Genomic DNA, 19,069 nt, shown 5'->3' with positions numbered 1-19,069 from the left:
TTAAAATGTTCATCCCTCGAGCTAGGTTTCTGGAGGAGACACTGTGTGTAGCTGCATGTGTCCTCTGATAAACCTGCTGACAGAGTGCACCTGCAGTCCACGTGTTAACTCCTCTGCATGTGTGTGTCTTAGGCTCACCTGTGCAGCTCGTACCTGTGTCTGCGTCGGGCCGTGGTGGCGTGTCTGCGGCAGCTCGTGCAGCGGGAGGCTGTGGAGGTTTCTGAACACGCCGTGACTCTTGTCAAAGAGCTGCCCAGACGAGACAACACTCAGCTGGGTGAGACACACGGAGACACTCGGTCCTGTTACTGCTGATCATCATGGAGTTATTATATTACTATTATTATTAAAGCACATTAAAGCAGACATATAAATGATAATTTGCACCTAATATGGTTTTTACACAAAGAGTTCAATAACTAAATAAATAACTTTTTCACTGTAGTGATGAGCTGAAAGAAATAGAAACAAGCCAGAGCATTTATCCGCTATAGCAAAAAGATCAGTCTATAGTCTTTAAGAAAAGTCTGCAGCATATTCAGCCAGACCCACAGTGATTGTTTTAATTAGTTTTATTGCATTTTCTTTTCACCATCACGGTTTATGTTACACATATTTCTTGCACATCATGCAGAACTGTTAGACACACACTGACATCCTAACGCCTCCTCCCTCTGCAGACGTCACCATAAAGGAGGTGGGGCTAGAAGGAGCTCTGTTCACTCTGTTGGACCGGGAGTCAGATCCTGGCCTGAGGAAGGACATCCAGGAGACTCTGGTCCACATGATGGCATCCAGCGCCACCAGCGGGAAACTGGGACACTGGCTCAAACTCTGCAAGGACGTCCTGTCTGCGACCACCGGTGGGCAGGCCGTCACGTACAAACGTGTTTTCTAACTGTGAGAAAAAGTACACAGAGAGAAAAAGTATCTGGGACAGTATGAGGGGCTGATGAAGACCATCATGTGCAGTTGAAAGCTCAGGAAAAATCAGTAAGTGGACGTTGAGTTTCTCAGGAATTAACGAACATGCCTACTCTCGCTTTCAGACTCCCGGGCTCCGGTCGAGGCGAGGCAGGAGGACGAGGAGGCGGACCCCAGCAGAGACGATGACTCTTCTGCCTTCAAGGCTCGTTCTGAGTCCAGCGGCCCGTTCACGGCCCTGCGCTGGGCCACGCGCCGCTTCGCCATGGAGTGTGTGTGCCGCATCATAGCTCAGTGTGAGACCGCAGACCCGGCTCACTTTGACATGGCTCTGGCTCAGGAGCGGCGCCTCAACGAGTCCACTGGTAAGACCCCTGCAGAGTGCCCTCGCTTACTCAGTGTTTGTGAGCTCTACTGACCTCTCTGACCTGTCTCTCCACAGACTTCTTGGTCCTCCATCTTGGCGACCTGGTCCGCATGGCGTTCATGGCGGCGACGGACCACAGTGACCAGCTGCGGCTGGCGGGTCTTCAGACCCTGCTGGTGATCATCAGGCGCTTCTCAGCCATCCCTGAACCGGAGTTCCCTGGTCATGTGATCCTGGAGCAGTACCAGGCCAACGTAAGGACCACTCGTCTCATTCATCACCAGGTTTAAGGGACAGAACAGAGAAAGGAAAACTGAATACAGATCAGTGTAGACGTGAGAATACTGATCTGATTGGCTGAAGGTAGTTTTTATTTTCACAGAAATTCGCAGTTCTTGTTTTAAATTTTAAGCTGCAAGGTCTGTGATTATTTTATGGCTGCCCTCTGAGAGTCCACGAGTCAAATCATCTGTCGATCAGAACACTCATGAAAAAAGCTAAACCAGATAAGCTAATGTTAGCTACTTAGCGCACCCAGCGTTCCCTCCATCTCACTCCTTGCCCTTTGGAGACTACTTTGAGAGAAGAGCGGACAGCATTTCTGGAGCTGGACTATTGAGGGCGCAGGATTTAAGAAGCTGATGCAAGCTCTGGAGCCAACACACACTGTTCCTAAAAAAGGCACCATTATGCATGCGGTGGATGCAACAAAAAAAAGGGGAACGGCCAAATCAGATTGGAATTATTATTTAAAATCCTGATTAATCATTTAGTTACGTGTTTGAATGATGAATTATTTGTTCAGCCTATAAACTAAGAACTGTTCATATGGAGACGCTGGAATCAGAGAATGTTTGACATTGGTGCTTAATGAATAATTTAAATATTTAATAATCAGAACGAGCTGATGGCTGTAATTTGTATCTTGTTTTCTTTATTTGTGTGTGTGTGCGTGTGTGTGTGCGTGTGTGTCTGTGTGTAGGTTGGAGCTGCTCTCAGACCAGCCTTCACTGCTGATGCTCCTCCTGACGTCACAGCCAAGGCCTGCCAGGTGATCAATCATCAATAATCATGTTAATTATTAGGGATGTTCCAGTCATTTTTTCTCCCCGATTCCAATTCAAGTCATTTAAAATTAAGTTCACCCTGGACAGGTCACCAGACTATCACAGAGCTGACACATAGAGACAGACAACCATTCACACTCACATTCACACCTACGGACAATTTAGAGTCACCAATTAACCTGCATGTCTTTGGACTGTGGGAGGAAGCTGGAGCACCTGGAGGAAACCCACGCACAGAAGGCTCCACCTCCTGTACTCGCTGTGACCTTTAACCCCGTCCTCTCCTCTGCAGGTGTGCAGCGCCTGGATTGCCAGCGGTGTGGTCAGTGACCTGCGTGACCTGCGGCGCGTCCATCAGCTCCTGGCCTCCTCATTGGCTAAAGTTCAAGCGGGAAGGGACACGTCCAGCCAACTGTACAACGAGGCCACTGCTACCATGGAAACACTGGCTGTACTGAAGGCGTGGGCCGAGGTGGGACTGCACTGCTGTTACTGTTTATTTATTGTTCGATGTATTCATTCAAATTCTTTTTTTTTATGGTTTGTGTTTAATCTTTCAGGTTTACATCGTAGCTGTTCAGAGGAGCAGACAGAAGGAGAGCCCTGATAGGATGGCTGACCTGTCCGTCTCCTCCTCTCTGACCAATGACAGCTCAGGCTCTGACTCAGGAGGTGCAGGCCTCCTGAAGTTGGTCCAATCAGATCTGTCGACGCTGAGTCGTTTGTGGTTGGCGGCGCTGCAGGACTACGCCCTGCTGACGCTCCCACAGGAGTACGCATCACGGCTACCTGCAGCAGGTAGGAGGAGGCGACCAGGAGCATGATGTGTTCAAAGATGGTCAGGAGTCTTGAGTCTTGAGTTTGTCCTCCTCTTCCTCCTCCAGGTGGTTCTTTCTACACAGCAGAGACGGTGAACCAGGCCAGGGCTCATTACTCCTCCTCCTGGGCTCCCATCCTCCACGCCACCTCCCTGTGGCTCCACAGCACCGGTCAGTGCTCCTCCTCCTCTTCCATCCTCCCTCCTTGCTCCTCTTCTGTGTGATGTAAGAAGTACATACGCAGGTGTTAAACAGCCAGCTGTGGCTGTGTGTTGCAGGTTTTGTGATGACAGACGATGCACCTGCCAACCTGTCCAGACCGGCCACGCCTACATCCATGGGAGGGGGCGGAGCCAAGAGTCCAGAGGACATCAACACTGACAGACTGCATCTCATACTGGGTAAGAAACTAGTTCAAATACAAAACCCTCCAGATACTTAAAGACTCAAGGGTGTATCTTTTAAATCATGATTTTTCTGGGTTTGGTTGTGTTTCTCCTGTGTTCCTCCGTCAGGCATCAGTGTGGAGTTCCTGTGTTCCCCGCACTCTGAGGACCAGATGGAGAACATCACTTCCTGTCTGCGGGCTCTGCAGGCGCTGCTGGACGTGTCCTGGCCCCGAGCTAAGATCGGAAACGACCAGGTGAGACACAGCTGGACCCTGAATCCAGACCAGAGTTCAGGCTAGAAATCTGATCATAATCCTTGGCCAGCATTCAAGGCCAGATTCTAGACTGCATACCAAGAGCGAATTCAAATAATAATAAGAATTCAGATCAGAATATGGAGCAGGATCCAGAGCAAAATAGAGACCAGATCCAATCCAGAATCCAGGACAGAATTCAGACCAAAGAGGCTAGATTACAAGACCAGATTCAAAACCATAATCCAGGCTGGAGTTCGGACCACAGTCAGGCTAAAAACAAGACCAGATTCCAACCCAGAACTTTGACCAGAAACTGGACTTGCATCCCAAAGTTCAGGTTCAATTTCTAAACAGAATCCAGGCCAGACTAGAATGCAGACAGGAGGCCAGGTTTCAAGGCCAGAACAAGGGGTATGACCCAGACCAGATCCAGACTGGACATCAGATGTTCTTATTTTGTCTTTGGACTGGACACTAATTTTTTTAAAAGGCCAAAATCTAAAAACTTTTCATGCGTGTAGTCTTATTATCATGAAGTTAAAGTCACAGACCACCTCCACTGTCTGTCTGTCTGTCTGTCTGACTGTCTCTGTGTGTCTATCTGTCTGTCCTCAGGCTCTGAGTGTGGAGCTGCTCAGCGTCCTCCACAGGCTGATGGTGACCAGAGAGTCGGTGTCTGTTCAGCTCGCCGTGTTGGATTTACTGCGACAGATCGTAACGGCAGCTCAGGAACACGTCAGGGAGAAACGCCACAGTGCTGAGGGTGAACACACACACACACACACACACACGCTGTCATACACTTATTACCTTGGAAATGTTAGTATAACACATAAAGAATAGATCAATGAACACTTCACGTCGACTCGTCTTGAGTCTGAATGTTGTAAAACTTTATTGCTCCTCAGTGGATGACGGCGCAGCAGAGAAGGAGACGCTGCCAGAATTCGGGGAAGGACGGGACACCGGTGGCTTGATTCCCGGACGCTCGCTGGTGTTCGGAGCTCTGGAGCTGTGCCTCTGTGTGCTGGTCCGGAAACTTCCACAGCTCAGCCCCAAACTGGCCGGAACCAGTCCAACTGGTACGAGGAGGAGAAGGGGAGGAGGAATGGGGCAGTGCAGAGATGGTTAGAGGTGGAGGAGGAGGAGAAAGAGGAGGAGAAATGGGGTGGTAGCGAGATGGTTAGAGGTGGAGGTGTTGGTGGTGGAGATGTTAATGGACTTATATAAGTCTTGTGGGGAAAACACTCTTAAGGGAATACGTGCAAGTCATTGTAGTGTCTCATAGTGTGTGTGTGTGTGTGTGTGTGTTCAGGTCCTGGAGGTTCAGTGTGGACGTTGACTGACAGCGACTGTCGGCTGGTGGCGTCCGCTCTGTGTGTCCTCTCTGAGCTGCCGTCTGTCTGCTCCCCCGAAGGTGAGAGCAGGACCACACAACCCTTAGCATGCTAATGCTAACATGTCAACAATGATTAGCATTAGCATCAGTTAAAAGATGAAACAGACGTATCTGACTCTCTGACTGGTTGTCTGTCCTCCTGCAGGCAGCGTGTCCATCCTCCCCACCGTCCTCTACCTGCTGCTGGGAGTCCTCAGAGAGCTGGTGCACCAACCCAGCACACACACTGGTAACACACACACACTAACACACTAACACACACACATTCTGATTCTTCGACCAAGAGCTTTTATAAAAATTACCATGACCTTGTTCTGCAGACATGTCAGCGCTCTGTATTTTTTTCCCAGGTGCCCCGGAACCAGCAGGTTCAGTGGGCGGGGCCGGTGTGGGCGCTGTGATCCAGACGGCTCTTCAGGCCCTGAAGTCGGTGGTGACGTCTCCGATGAGCCGACAGGAGAAGAGTCGAGGAGCCTGGAACCTGCTGCTGAGATCAGCTCTGAACACGCTGCTGGGACTCTGGGACGCTGGTACTCACCACACGTTAATAACACTTCACTCACACAGACAGGTTTATAAATGCAGCGTGGTGGTTATGTATTTACGAGGACGTACGCTACATTTAAATTATTAATAATGAACCCAATAATAAAAATGTGCATGTAATCAGTCCTTGATTGGATGTGTGTGTGTGTGTGTGTGTTTTCAGGCGACTGTGTTGTGGATCAGGTCAGTCTCCTCACAGCTCTGACCGTCTTCCTGCTCTCTGCTGGTCCTGACGTCTGCACCGTCGAGCCGCTGCACGCAGTCTGTCTGCAGCGCTTCACCACCAGCATGGACGCCAAAGACCCACTGGTCAGTACCACAGAGAGACGTGACTTCCTGTTTCCTGAGTTAACGGGATGATTTGACATCATAAAACTTCTCCTTTGACTCACAACTCAGAGAAATATGGCAGCTTTATTTGTACAGCACATCTGTGATGTCGTCAGTCTAGTGTTGATGAAACTGTCGCTGCATCCTGACAGCAGAACATCAGACAGATAATATGGAGAAAAATCATGTCCCTCCTCCTCCTCTTAATGACATTTTCCAGAATCCACTGCCGCTGACTTATTAGAGCCGAGGAGTCTGAAAAGCAGCTGTCAGTCATGTCAATCACTGCTCATGAGCCGCTGTCAAACTGTCAGACAAATATTTTAGTGACTGTTTAGATGTAGAGTAGGAAGTTTGTGACAAAATAAATGAAGGACCCTGAAGTGTTCTCAGACCAGATGATATAAAATCCCCCCCAGCTGTTCTGGGTCTAAATATTTATTTATTTTAGTTTATGTTTGTAAAAAAAAAAAATTTACAGTTAAATTATTTCATGCTGTTATTTTAGTTATTTTGTTTTTATTAAATAGTGTTTTTAGTTTAATAATTTAATTTATTAACAGTTATTTCATGCTTTTATTTTATTTTGTTTATTAATTAAATACTTTATTTAGTTTAATAATTTCAGTTTATTTAATTTAGCAACAGTTTGTTTTTTATGAGGTTATTTTGTTTTTATTTGTTTATTTTAATTAGTTCACTTCAGTTTATTTAATTTATTAACAGTTTATTTATTTTAAGCTTTTATTTTAGTTATTTCTTAGTGTTTACGGACTAAATAGTTTGTTTTGTTTAATAACTCCAGTTTATTTATTTATCACCAGATAATTTTTTTTGTTTATTTATTTGTTTATTTATTAGCAGTGTATTTATTTACTTTAGTAGTTTAAATTAACAACTCCACTTCATTCAATTAATTGTTTGTTAATTGTATTAATTTATTTTTATTTTATGTTTATTGAACTTACTTGAATTTATTTATTATTTATTTATTTATTCACTTCTTTCTATTATTTATTTCTATTTAATTTTATTTAATAACTCTTCACTGTACTTTATTAACATACTATTTAATTTATTATTTAATTTATTTTATTATTGTATTTCTTTATTTAATAGTTCATTTAATTTAATAACTGACTTTTTTTCCATTTATTAACAGTTTATATATTTTATTAGGTCATTTTTTTTATATTTTATTTATTTAATAATAATTAAATTAAGTCCAGTTTATTTGCAGCATAATCTAGAGCAGTGGTTTACAAGTGGATGCAAGAGTTATACGATCATTGTACATTTATTGTGAGTTTTAAAATAAAGTTTTACCATATTTAAAAAAAAAAATCAAAAACATGTAAATGAACAACATTTTATGTTTCCACACAGAGCTGCAGGTCAGCACAACATGTAGAAATATTTAAATTTACAATTAAATGTATATGAAGAGTAAAGCTTCCAAAAATAAACTAATGTGAATAATATTTAAACTCTTCTGTCTCTGCTGCAGGTCGTGAGTCGATGTTATCAGCTGTTGACGTCAATGTTTCAGGCCCCATCAGCTGTGGCCGTCCCGTACATCCAGGCGCTCGGACCACCGCTGGTTCGATTCCTTCAGGTAATGAAATGAAGTCAGGTGTCACCTGTCATTTGTCACAAATATTCACTTCACTTGAGTCTTGAGGAAAGACACCTTATTTTTATAATTGGTAAAAATCATCAACACAGATATTCTAAAATATTAAACTGATTATTATGAAAGAGGCAAAAAATAAAATCCTGTTAAAGTCTAAATATTTTCATGATCATATTTTGAAAGGACACTCCTCAGATGATCACACAAATTAACGTATTGATTAGACGACGTAGTTTTTGTTATATGATGTGTTTCCTCCTCAGAAGGTGGAGAGGAGTCGTCCTCAGAGTGGAGAGGAGCTGCTGGGAGTCCTGGAGGGAGTCAGAGCCATGGAGGCTCTGGTGCAGGCTGCAGACGAGTCACAGCGTGAGTGCAGAACAGTTAAAGCCCGATGTTCATGACATGAACTCTCAGTGTGACTGAGTCCAGACATCATTTCCTGTCAGAACAACACAGACAAAAAGAGACATGATGAATGACAGGCTATTTTCTGACCTGCAGGTCCTCAGCTGGCAGCCATCTTGTTGCCGCTCCTCATCTCCTTCCTCCTGGATGAAAACGCTCTGGGCTCGGCCTCCCCGGTGTCCCGGTCTCTCCATGAAGCAGCACTCAAAGACTTGATGCGTCTCGGCCCGCAGCACTCAGCTGTCTTCAGGTAACACATGTCTCACGGCTTGTCCCTGTAGAAGTTAAAGGATTACATGTACGGTTGTTGAGTCACACTTAAAGGTCCAGTGTGTGGGATTTAGGAGGATGACAGCGTGCAGCCTTGTTCTGTGGACGATAAACAAGGTAATGAAGAAACGCCAAGCAGACATAGGGTCTAGGTACCATGTCTGAAAGGTTACTTTTGGCTCCAAAGGTACTTTACCGAAAGTGTTTGGTGGAAACAGGGCTTAACTCTGGTTTTGTTCTGATTCAGTCGGTCATTATTAAAAGTTCAGGGTTGATGTGATGTGTGATTCTCTCCTCAGGTCGCTCATCGCGTCGTCTCCTCACCTGAAGTCTCGTCTGGAAGCCGCTGTCAAAGGAAACCAGGAGAGTCTGAACGCTAAAGCTAGCAGCGCTAACCCGGCCAACCGCAGCACCGCCAAGTCTTCCCCCAGCATCACGCTCAAAACCAACTTCCTGTGAGACGACTCGCCACCACATGTTGCTGCTGCAGTATAGATGTCCAATTTCCGCTCAGCACCATGCTGCGTTCACTGTCCCCTGGGACAAACGGTACTTAGAAAATTTGATCGGTAACACGAAGGATGAAACTGGACACGCCGCCATGTTGGACGACAGACCGATACTGTGACAGTCTTTGATTCTGACTCCTCCCACATGGCGGCGTGTTCTACTGATGGGAACGTCTCTGTACACGCTGCATGTCAATATATCACACGTCTTCATATTATCACATCGTATCAATCACTCATATCAGTCATCAGTAACAGCTGAAAGGAGTTCAGCCTCATCTGCTCTAAACTGAACTCACATAAAACATGAACGGACTCTACGGAGTCAGAGGTCTGTGATATTCCTGTTTGTCTGCGTGAGAGTCCGCCTTCTTCACATCTGAAGCTTTTTATCCCAAAATCAGACGTCAGTGAGGAGTCACGTCAGCAGGAAACATATCTTTAAAAAGCTGCTTGATTCTGGTCAACAGAATAAAAAACTAAATGTGATTGTACGTCGTGTAAAAACAAAAACAAACAAAAAACTGAAGATTTGTTAATGTTTCCTGTGCCGATGATTTCGTCTTCACCGAAGCTGTTTGTGATATTCATGGACAGGTGCAGTCGAGGGGAGGAAGAGGTCTGGTTTGGGGAATTGTATCTCTGCTCGTTGCAGATGATGTGGTTCTGTTGGCTTCATCACACTGTGACCTCCAGCATGACCTGGGTCGGTTTGAGTGTGAAGCGGTCAGGATGAGAGTCAGCACCTTCAAATCTGAGGCCATGAGTCTCTGCCGGAAACCGTTGGACTGCCCCCTCTGGGTTGGGAGAGAGTTACTGCCTCAAGCGAGGGAGTTCAGGTATCTCGGGGTCTTGTTCACAAGCATGAGATGGATTGGCAGTTCGGTGTGGAGTCTGCAGTGATGCAGGCGCTGCGCCCGACTGTCGTGGTGAAGAGGGAGCCGAGCCAGAAGGCGAAGCTTTCACTTCACTGGTCCATCCAAGTCCCAACCCTCACCTATGGTCATGAGCTCCAAAAGAATGAGATCGCAGATACAAGCGGCCAAAATGAGTTTCCTCTGTGGGGTGTCTGGGCTCAGCCTTAGAGATGTAGGGTAAGGAGGAGCTCAGGCATCTGGAGGGAGCTCGGAGTAGAGCCGCTGCTCCTTCGCATCGAAAGGGGTCAGTTGAGGTGGTTCAACATCTGATCAGGATCCTCCTGGGCGCCTCCTGTTAGAGGTGTTCTGGGCACGTCCCACTGGTAGGAGGCCCCGGGGCAGACCCAGAACACGCTGGAGGGATTATATATCTCATCTGGTCTGGGAACGCCTCGGGGTCCTCCAGGAGGAGCTGGAAAGTTGCTTGGGAGAGGTACGTCTGGGGTGCTTTGCTCAGCCTGCTGCCCCTGCGACCTGGCCCCTGATAAATGGATGAAAATGGATGGATGATTTCGTAGCATTTTGGGATGAAAAGCTTCACTCTGAGAGACGGACTTTGGATCAGTGAAAAGACCTGAGTCTCATTAAAGGTTTAACTTGTATTTCAAAACTAACTGAACACAAACAGGACCGAAGATATGAAGGTTTTAATGAGAGTAAACTTTTTAACTGACTAAAGAGGAACTGAAACATGCTCTGATCACTTCTGTCAGTGAAAGGAAGGGATGGTTTTATTTTGAAATAAGCGTCATCTCTCTGTGCGTACGTAGGAAAGCAATCTGGAGCTTCAGTTCCTGTTTTACTAACAGTAAATGAAGGTCAGGGGTCAAAGGTCATGTTGGCACCAGAGCTGCAGTAATTCGTCGCATTAATCCATCATGAAAATAATCGCTTGTTGCAGCTGAAGTTGACACACCTGCCTCTGACCCTCAGATGAATGAGTGAATGAATGAATGTCAGTAACAGACAAGAGCTCAGAGAATGAACAAGAGATTAATTATTTTTTTAGTCACATGTCGATTTGTTGAGTTTAATGTCGTGGGACAAATCACACAGTAACAACCTGAAGACTCTGATTGTTCTGAATCATACGGTGGCCTGTGAGGGACAAGTTAGTCATCAGCACTTTAGTTAAACACTACATGATATCAACTTTGTCAAGTTTTATCAGTTTGAAGAATGTAACTTTGTTTGGTGTTAAAGGACCAGTGAAAAGATTAAATGCATTTCTCCTTTTAAATCTCCGTCACAATAAAGAAACACTAAAGAATAACCTGCAATAAGTTTATTAACCAGGTGAGCTACAGTCTTCCGCTCTGCTCCACACACACCAGCTATATGAGTGTGTGTGGGAGTGTGTGAAGTGTACAGGTGTGAATGAGTTAACATGTTGTTTTCTAACAGCAGTGAATGAATAAAACATGTTTTTCTTCTAATTCAGCTCCTTGTTTTATTTGTCTTCTCAACTGATGATGATGATGATGAAGGTTTATATGTGTTTGTAAATTTCAGTTACAGCTGATGAAGAGACAAAATAATGTCTTGTCTTGTTTCTGATGTTTCAGTCTGAACCAAAGTAGTAGTTTAGTTTAGTTCAGTCATTTTCCAACTTATAAAATACAAATATATTGGTAAATAGAAAAACATAAACATAAAGTTAATGCTTTTATTTTTAGCAATATAAAAACTAAACAAAACAAATAAACAAACAAAAAAAGAACAGGACCAAAAAGGGTTAGGCTGAAGCCTTACCTTATTACACCTACCCTTCTAACATTCATTGTGTCATGAATATAAACATAAACAGTGAGTGTCATAAATATAAACAGGTAAAAAGTGGCATAAATATAAACAGGTAAACAATGAGAGCCATAAATATAAACAGGTAAACAGTGAGTGTCATAAATATAAACAGGTAAAACATTTCCTCATTCATTCAGTCCGTGTCAAAGCTTGTATCGAAGCGCATTCATGAGCGGAGATTTACCGTCTGTCACAGTCTAAATCCTGCTGGATATTAGTTTGTTACTCAGGACTGTCTGAAGTTACTGAATTTATGCACATCAGTCATTTCTTTGGACATCAGCTTTTGTCTTTACATTCAAATATTACACAGCGAGAATTCACCCTCAGCTCAGAATCAAACTTCTGTCCTTTTTATATTTATTATTTTTTATAACACTGTGCACAAGGATCAGACTGTCAGTCTGTCAGAGCAGCTCCCAAATGTTTATGGCGCATAATGTGTAGGTCTAATTATTTAAATTTTAAAAATCGGTATAGACACGTAGTAACAATGACTAATGATCTCTATCACTGATGTCACTGGTCGCACTGATGGAACATAACTCCTGTAGCCTAATATTGGGGATTATATGTTCATATTTCTGAGTGAGCAATGGTGCAGCATTTCACTGTCTTTACATTTACTGCATTTGTAGCTGAAATAAAGTCACTGCATGCTGTTGAGTCAAGACACAAATAGATGTGCAACATTTTAAAATCTACTGTATTTTAACCTCAACGTCTTTTCAGGTGCAAATCACCAAACATATTATTACTTTGTCAGACTGTGAGTTTACAGTCATGTCTATATGTCTCTGATCTATAGCCTAGCCTATATGTTTTAAATCTTCTGCCTCCTGTGTTTTTCCCCATCAGATTAAATCTGAACAAATATATTATTATATATTATTAATATAATGTAATGTATCTACAGCCTGATACACAGTCAGATTCCACCACTTTATCTTCATTCAGGAAATGTAAGTCTGATAAATGATGAATAAACTTTTTTATTAACTTTATGGTTAACTTATTTACACTTTCCTCGCTCTTACTCAGGCTCTCCTTTTAAAGATAAACGTGCACCGTCTGCTACACATGCATTAATATCTCTACATCCACTGGATTAAAATGGAGGCGCTGTCTTTTATTTACCTGTTGCCATGGTGAATCGTGGAGTCGGAGCTCCATCGATGATGGCTTTTTATTGTCAGCTTGACTCAGAGTGAACATACTCAGAGTTGACTGAACTAACTCAGATCAGCTGTTCTGGAACCGGTAACTCAGAGTTTCCCATCTCAGGGTAAATCAACTCAGAGTTCAGGGATAGACTCAGAGTTTGTTGAACCTCCTACCTGGAATACCCCTCAGGTAAACTGTCATAAATATAAACAGGTAAACAATAAGTGTCATAAATATAAACAAGTAAACGGTGGCATAAATATAAACAGGTAAACAGTGAGTGTCATAAATATAAACAGGTAAACAGTGTCATAAATATAAACAGGTAAACAATGAGTGTCATAAATATAAACAAGTAAACAGTGTCATAAATATAAACAGGTAAACAGTGAGAGTCATAAATATAAACAGGTAAACAATGAGAGTCATAAATATAAACAGGTAAACAGTGAGAGTCATAAATATAAACAGGTAAAAAGTGTCATAAATATAAACAGGTAAAAAGTGGCATAAATATAAACAGGTAAACAGTGAGTGTCATAAATATAAACAGGTAAACAATAAGTGTCATAAATATAAACAGGTGTGTAGATGTATCTGATATCAACATGTTTATCATCTTTAATATATCTCATGAGGAAACACTAGTTGTGAAACACACACACAAACTTGTGTTTGAACGGAACAAACACGTCACAGCGCCCCCTGACGTCAGCTGCGTCACCCTCCAGCCGCTGCCTTCAGGCACTGTCGTAAACCCCACAATCATCGAGATGAAGCGTGATTAAGTAGTTTTTTGAAACCCAAATAAAATGGTTGGTTATATAATTTCATGTGCCAGTGTTTTTATTGCTTAACTTGTATTCCACTGAAATTAATAGTAATTTGTATTTTAAAAAATATGGCCAAGTGAATAGTTATTAACCCCAATCATGTAACTGTACTCAATTTATAAGAAAGACATTTTTATTATGCCATTATTTTAATTTCAATATGCAGCTCAAACAAAATTTCCTAACCGTACATTGTTTTCAACTTATTATTTTTTCTTTTACATAGAACGGCAGAAGTATACATTTATATAACTGACTGGGATGCACATGCAAAAATAATTATAAAACATAATAAAATTAGAAGAAACAGCCAGCTTTATATGATAAACAAATGTGTATAACTATAAACAAACTACATAAATTACAGGTACAGTACAGTGGATGTTAGTCTTACAGGTTTATTGCCCATCCAGCATGAGATGAGACCTGAGAGCAACAATCTCTCAAAAACATTTTGTACATATATCTTTTTGATCTGATTTATTTTTGTACTTTGCGTTCTGCATCCAAATCATTCCACGAATTCACCCCAAGATGTGTTATTTCCGAGCTGAGGAGCAGCCCTTGAACGCAGCAGCAGCAGTCGGCTCAGCTCTCCATTTCAGTCCGCTGTGAGTGCTCATCGCCCCGCTGTCCGGTCTCATCTTTGTACCCCCGCTCTGAAGAAATGGGAACGTCTTGATTAAACCCAAGGCATCGGCGATACAGACGGCTCTTCACCCTTCAGTTGGACCTAGAAGATCTTAAGTCACGCCGCTGCTGAGCGTCTCTGTGGCGAAAGGAAAAAAACGGTGAGTAGCTGAGCCCGAAAGTAAAAGCGAACCCGGGCCGGCGTCGCTTGTGGTGAGTGTCCGCTGATACGCTGCGGCCCTTCGGCTCTCCCGGAACTCGAGCCACGCGGTTCTTGTTTGGACTCCGAGGCCGCGGGTACAGTTAGCTCACTGTAGTGGCTCCGTTTAAAATACAAAAGCCGTGTTTTTCATTCTTGGTGAGGCGGTTTATTAGCGGAGGATTCCTGCCGCGTATAGATACAATTTTATGACGAAAAAACCCGAAAACGCTGCTGTTACTTCAGCTAACGTTAGATTAGCTAGCGTGGTGCTAGCTGGCTAACACTAGCCGGGTGTCGTTGCTTGTAATTTATTTGTGTACTTGATAACAGAACAACAAACATTTTTTGCCAGCACTGTTGAGTTCATGGTTATATGTTGAGGATATTTTCAGGGGGTTACAGTTTGTTTTACCGGCTTGACAACATCGTAGTTGCTAACACCGTTAGCAAGTGGAGCTAACAGCTAGCTTAACGGTTATAAACTGGCAGCAACTCAGTAACTTAGCCGTAAAATCCTGTGGACCCGGCCGGACAGCTCGCCAGGAGGCTTAACGTTGCCACTAACATGTCCCTGCTGTATCCTCTTATGTTGATTCGTGTCTGATGAAATAATTGGGCTCCTTATGTCCCGGATAGATGATGAAACCTGGGGTCACACAGCTAGCTTTGTTGGACATGTCTGAACCATGTCATTTTCCCTGTTTACTCGTTACGAGTCTGCCTGTGGCCGAGTTTCTGACATTGTGCAAGTTTGAAGTCACAAACAAAGGAGGTTTGTTCAAAAAGGGCAGGGGAGTTATGGAAACACGGTCACGACAACCACAAGACTGTTTTAATATTTATTCAAAGGCTGCTACTCATTTTTCCAGACCTACTATTGATTAATGTTCAACTTTATCCAAGTTGCAAAGCCGTCTCCCTGAGGGCCACAACAGATGATTATGTTTGTTACCGATTAATCTGTGCAGTATTTTCTTCGATTAATCGTTTGGCCTAAAAAACCATGAACTTTAAAATACTGAGGAAATCCTGTTACAGTCTTTAGAGTCTAAAGTGACTTCATCAAATGTCTTGTTTTGTCCAACCAACATTTCCAAACCCCAAATATTAAAATTTACTAGGATGTAAGACCAAAGAAAACAGTAAATCCTCACACTTTACAACCCAGAAGTGTCACATATTTTTGGCATTTCTTACTCGAGAAATGGTCTGCTGGATTAATTGATTTTCAAAATAGTTGCTGACTATTTTTTTCCAATTGAATAACAGATAAATTTACAAATTGTGTTGCTTAAAATTCAACAAAACAATCTCAACACAAGATCCACCCTGAAGGTGTTCTGGAGCTTTCTGTCATATGACACAGTCTTCCTCTCCAGAAGGAGTTGCTCACTTAAAGAGGAATTGTAGATGTTAAAGCTTCTTTTTGTAGGACTTCTTTTTCATGTTGACTTGAAGGTACAACTTTGACCTGTAACATTATCTGTATCTAGATATCTATCTATCTAGATTATACAATTATTTAGTCTTTAAGCAGTGAAAAGTATTAGTAATTGTCCATCTTAAGTTCAAAGATGTTGCCAGAATTTTAATTTAGTCTGACAGATGGACCAGAAACCCCAAGAAATATATTGTATAGCGACATGACCAGTGTTTCTTTCATCAACGAATATGTAAAATATTTGTTGATGACCTGTTTTTCATGACATAACAAGACTTAAATTAAAAGCAACATTTGAAAACTTAAAATATGACAAAATGTGTTTAATTTTTAACCAGCAACTGAAAACTAAATGATGATGTAGGAAACAGATGGTAATGTTAGGTGAGCAGGAAAATAGAGACCGCTTTTTCGTCAAGACTAAATATAAATGGAAAATCATGTGCCAAAATTAACACTGGATATGACAGTAAATGTTCTGTTTTTGGAGTTGGAGTCAGAACATTTTTACTTGACAAATTATCTGTAAATGTTTATGCCATCTGTCATGAGTTTGTTACCAAACCTGACTATATTTTGAGTATCTACAACTGTACTTATTCTTGACCTGGTCATCTGTTTGATTTCTGTTAATGAGTGATAAATTAATCAGTCACACATTTCCCTTCTAATATCAAATAGGCGATTGTAGCCTGAAACAAGAATTTGATTTATCGAATAGTCGACTGCCAGAAAAAAGTCAGTATTTGTTGGTCGGACAAAACAAGACATTTGAAGAATTTGTGATGAGAAGAAAATCAGTGTCAAGTTTGTCACACATCAGTAGGATTGAATACTGTTGTGATCTTTTCGATGCTGGCAGTGAGGTCTCAGTCATCTGACCAGGCCTGAAGTGTTTATTAACGATGTACCAATCTGACCCACCAGATCAGTGTTGGTGCCAAATACTGACTTAAATCATCGAGTACTGGCCACAATGTGCTGATCCATATTAAGTTTCTTGTCAGTGTCATAAAATTATAAATCATATTAACACCTGGTGCCACCTGACCCAAAGGGGTCTCAGATACTGTTAGATTTGAAGCGTGCTGACGTCTCAAATATGATACGTGAGCTCACCTCTTATCACTGTGAAGCGTTGCCCTAATGCAAACAGGTGTGTAGAACTTTAAATAAAATACAGTATTAAACAGACTGAATGATGGCAAAAACAAAACACAGAAGATATTAAATTGGAGAACCAAACCAAGATCTGAGCAGTAATTCTGTGAAATATTTTTCTAAAATGAGACTCAGTTGTGTGTTTGAGGTTTTGTAACAGCTTGACCTTGTTGTCGTCTCAATGTGAATTGTGTTTCTGCTGCTGTTGATAGTTGAGGGTGATTGGGATTGAATCGGCTTGTCTGAGAAACCTCAGTGTTGTGAGATGGCAGCCATTGTTACCGTAGTGACAACACAACTCCCAGAGCCTGAACACACTGTCAAGGCCTGAGGAGGAGAGAAGTGTGTTTTCTGCTGACCTTAGTCTCAACACAGGACACCACAGAGGGTTAAAGGGGCGAAAGCCTGTGTCTGACTGAGTCCGTTGGGTCAGCTACACTCAGTCCTGCTGTGGTCGCCCCCGGGGCCTAAAGGGGGGAGGAAGGGGGAGGAGGTCAGGACGCTCTCTGGCAAGTTGTGATGATTAATCTGTTGATAAGAGGATCTGTCCAGCACAGCCTGTTACTATCCAGACAGACAGATAGACAGACAGGCAGGCCGGTTGGCTTCAAATTAGACCCTAATCAACTTAGCCTGGACCCATCAGACTCCCAGCATGCCACACTGCAGTGCTATGCTACCAGACAGAGCTGCTAGCCTGCTGCTGTGCTCCAGATATCATGGAGACTTCAGCTTAGACGCCTTTGACCTCATCCTCACCTGGTTATTAACACACAGAGCTGCAGTGACAAGACGCCTCATCCTGCAACTAATTTTCCAAGCAAATTGTACCAAATATTGGATGGTTTCAGGCAGGGTACAACATTAGAACCATCCACCAGCCAGATGCAAGCAGCTGCTAGATTTACTGTACACACCAGCTAAAAGAATAACGGTAAAATCAAACATTTACTTGCCATTTGGTTGGTAGACAAAAAAGTTAATTTAGCACCCTGAATCCTGGCTTCAGTGTGAGGATTTTACAATTACCTGAATATCTTTGAATTCTGACAGTTAATGATGTCACCTCAATTGGATGTTTCCAGTGTTTTCTCATGTGTCGTAGACCAAATGATTAATTAAAAAGATAATCAGTGGATGTTTGATAATGAAGCTAATTAGTTGCAACCCTCACCAGGTGATTTGCATGTGGATAATATCATCTGATTACAGGTGTTCTGCCGGTCTGTGAGTGTATTTAAACATGTAAACTGTGTAGGGATGAGCTGGTTTACTTGCCTCAGGTTAAAGGAACCTGGTGTGACGTTCCAGAAGAGGGTCATGTGACAGATGCAGACAGCTGGAGGTCTCTTTTCAGTAGTATTGCTAATACAGCCTGACCTATATAACATTATTGAGGGTTGATAATTGAGAGATTTAAAAAAACAATAATTGCATATCTGCTTATATTCCTATTGTTTACACAAACACAATAAACAAACACCCTAAGAAGTATATCACTGCTGTAAAGAGTCTGGTTTTTGTTAGACTGGGCTGTCTTTGCAGTATAAAGACATAAATACTTTTGAAATTGGTGCAACACGACAGGAGAAAACAGAGGAAAAGGGCTGTTGCATTCACTTTTGCTCAAATGGGAAAAAAAACCTACAAATACCAGAATGCACTGCACCACACCAGACCAGTAAAGGCTCCTGCTGTCTGCTGACATAATGTAAGTTTCCCAGCCGAAATCATGATGTACTGTTTCCCGCAGAATTAAAATCTGTGTGTCTTTGTGTAGCAGTCTGTGTCCATTCTCTAAATCGGGAGGGTTTTGCAGTTCAGTGAACGTAGCACAGGTGGGAACTCTTCATGAGTTCTTTTTGTTCTCAGTTGCAGTTTGTGTAATTTTGAGTCGGGAGGTGGATAATGGATCTCTTTACTTCATCTTCAAGGTGGGAACTTCAGGCTGTCAACCTGTTTCACCGCTCTGTATAAAAGGTACAGTGGCAGAATGGGGGGACA

The 19,069-nt window shown here is 42.6% G+C and overlaps 2 protein-coding genes across 6 annotated transcripts in view; both read left to right on the top strand.

The window, feature by feature from the left end:
* The window catches only part of heatr5a (HEAT repeat containing 5a), a 33,786-nt gene extending 22,519 nt beyond the window's left edge, over window positions 1–11,267 (top strand). For both annotated transcript variants that reach the window (XM_049595826.1, XM_049595825.1), the window contains 20 exons: window positions 133–277; window positions 681–863; window positions 1,050–1,289; window positions 1,367–1,545; window positions 2,274–2,342; window positions 2,651–2,830; window positions 2,919–3,156; window positions 3,243–3,347; window positions 3,455–3,577; window positions 3,692–3,819; window positions 4,438–4,585; window positions 4,731–4,904; window positions 5,138–5,239; window positions 5,367–5,450; window positions 5,572–5,751; window positions 5,931–6,076; window positions 7,605–7,712; window positions 7,994–8,096; window positions 8,232–8,385; window positions 8,705–11,267. In XM_049595826.1, the coding sequence (XP_049451783.1) occupies window positions 133–277; window positions 681–863; window positions 1,050–1,289; window positions 1,367–1,545; window positions 2,274–2,342; window positions 2,651–2,830; window positions 2,919–3,156; window positions 3,243–3,347; window positions 3,455–3,577; window positions 3,692–3,819; window positions 4,438–4,585; window positions 4,731–4,904; window positions 5,138–5,239; window positions 5,367–5,450; window positions 5,572–5,751; window positions 5,931–6,076; window positions 7,605–7,712; window positions 7,994–8,096; window positions 8,232–8,385; window positions 8,705–8,864 (2,949 nt within the window). In that variant the 3' untranslated portion in view covers window positions 8,865–11,267. The remainder of the gene's footprint in view (window positions 1–132; window positions 278–680; window positions 864–1,049; window positions 1,290–1,366; window positions 1,546–2,273; window positions 2,343–2,650; window positions 2,831–2,918; window positions 3,157–3,242; window positions 3,348–3,454; window positions 3,578–3,691; window positions 3,820–4,437; window positions 4,586–4,730; window positions 4,905–5,137; window positions 5,240–5,366; window positions 5,451–5,571; window positions 5,752–5,930; window positions 6,077–7,604; window positions 7,713–7,993; window positions 8,097–8,231; window positions 8,386–8,704) is intronic.
* A 2,931-nt stretch (window positions 11,268–14,198) lies between these two features.
* The window catches only part of hectd1 (HECT domain containing 1), a 38,367-nt gene continuing 33,496 nt past the window's right edge, over window positions 14,199–19,069 (top strand). For all 4 annotated transcript variants that reach the window (XM_049595269.1, XM_049595270.1, XM_049595268.1 and 1 more), the window contains exon 1: window positions 14,199–14,422. The gene's annotated coding sequence lies outside the window, so the exon portion shown is untranslated. The remainder of the gene's footprint in view (window positions 14,423–19,069) is intronic.

The sequence above is a fragment of the Epinephelus fuscoguttatus genome, linkage group LG14, assembly GCF_011397635.1.
Source record: "Epinephelus fuscoguttatus linkage group LG14, E.fuscoguttatus.final_Chr_v1".
Classification (NCBI taxonomy): domain Eukaryota; kingdom Metazoa; phylum Chordata; class Actinopteri; order Perciformes; family Serranidae; genus Epinephelus; species Epinephelus fuscoguttatus.
Note: the sequence above shows the minus strand (reverse complement) of the source record. Positions and strands in the feature narration are given on the sequence as shown.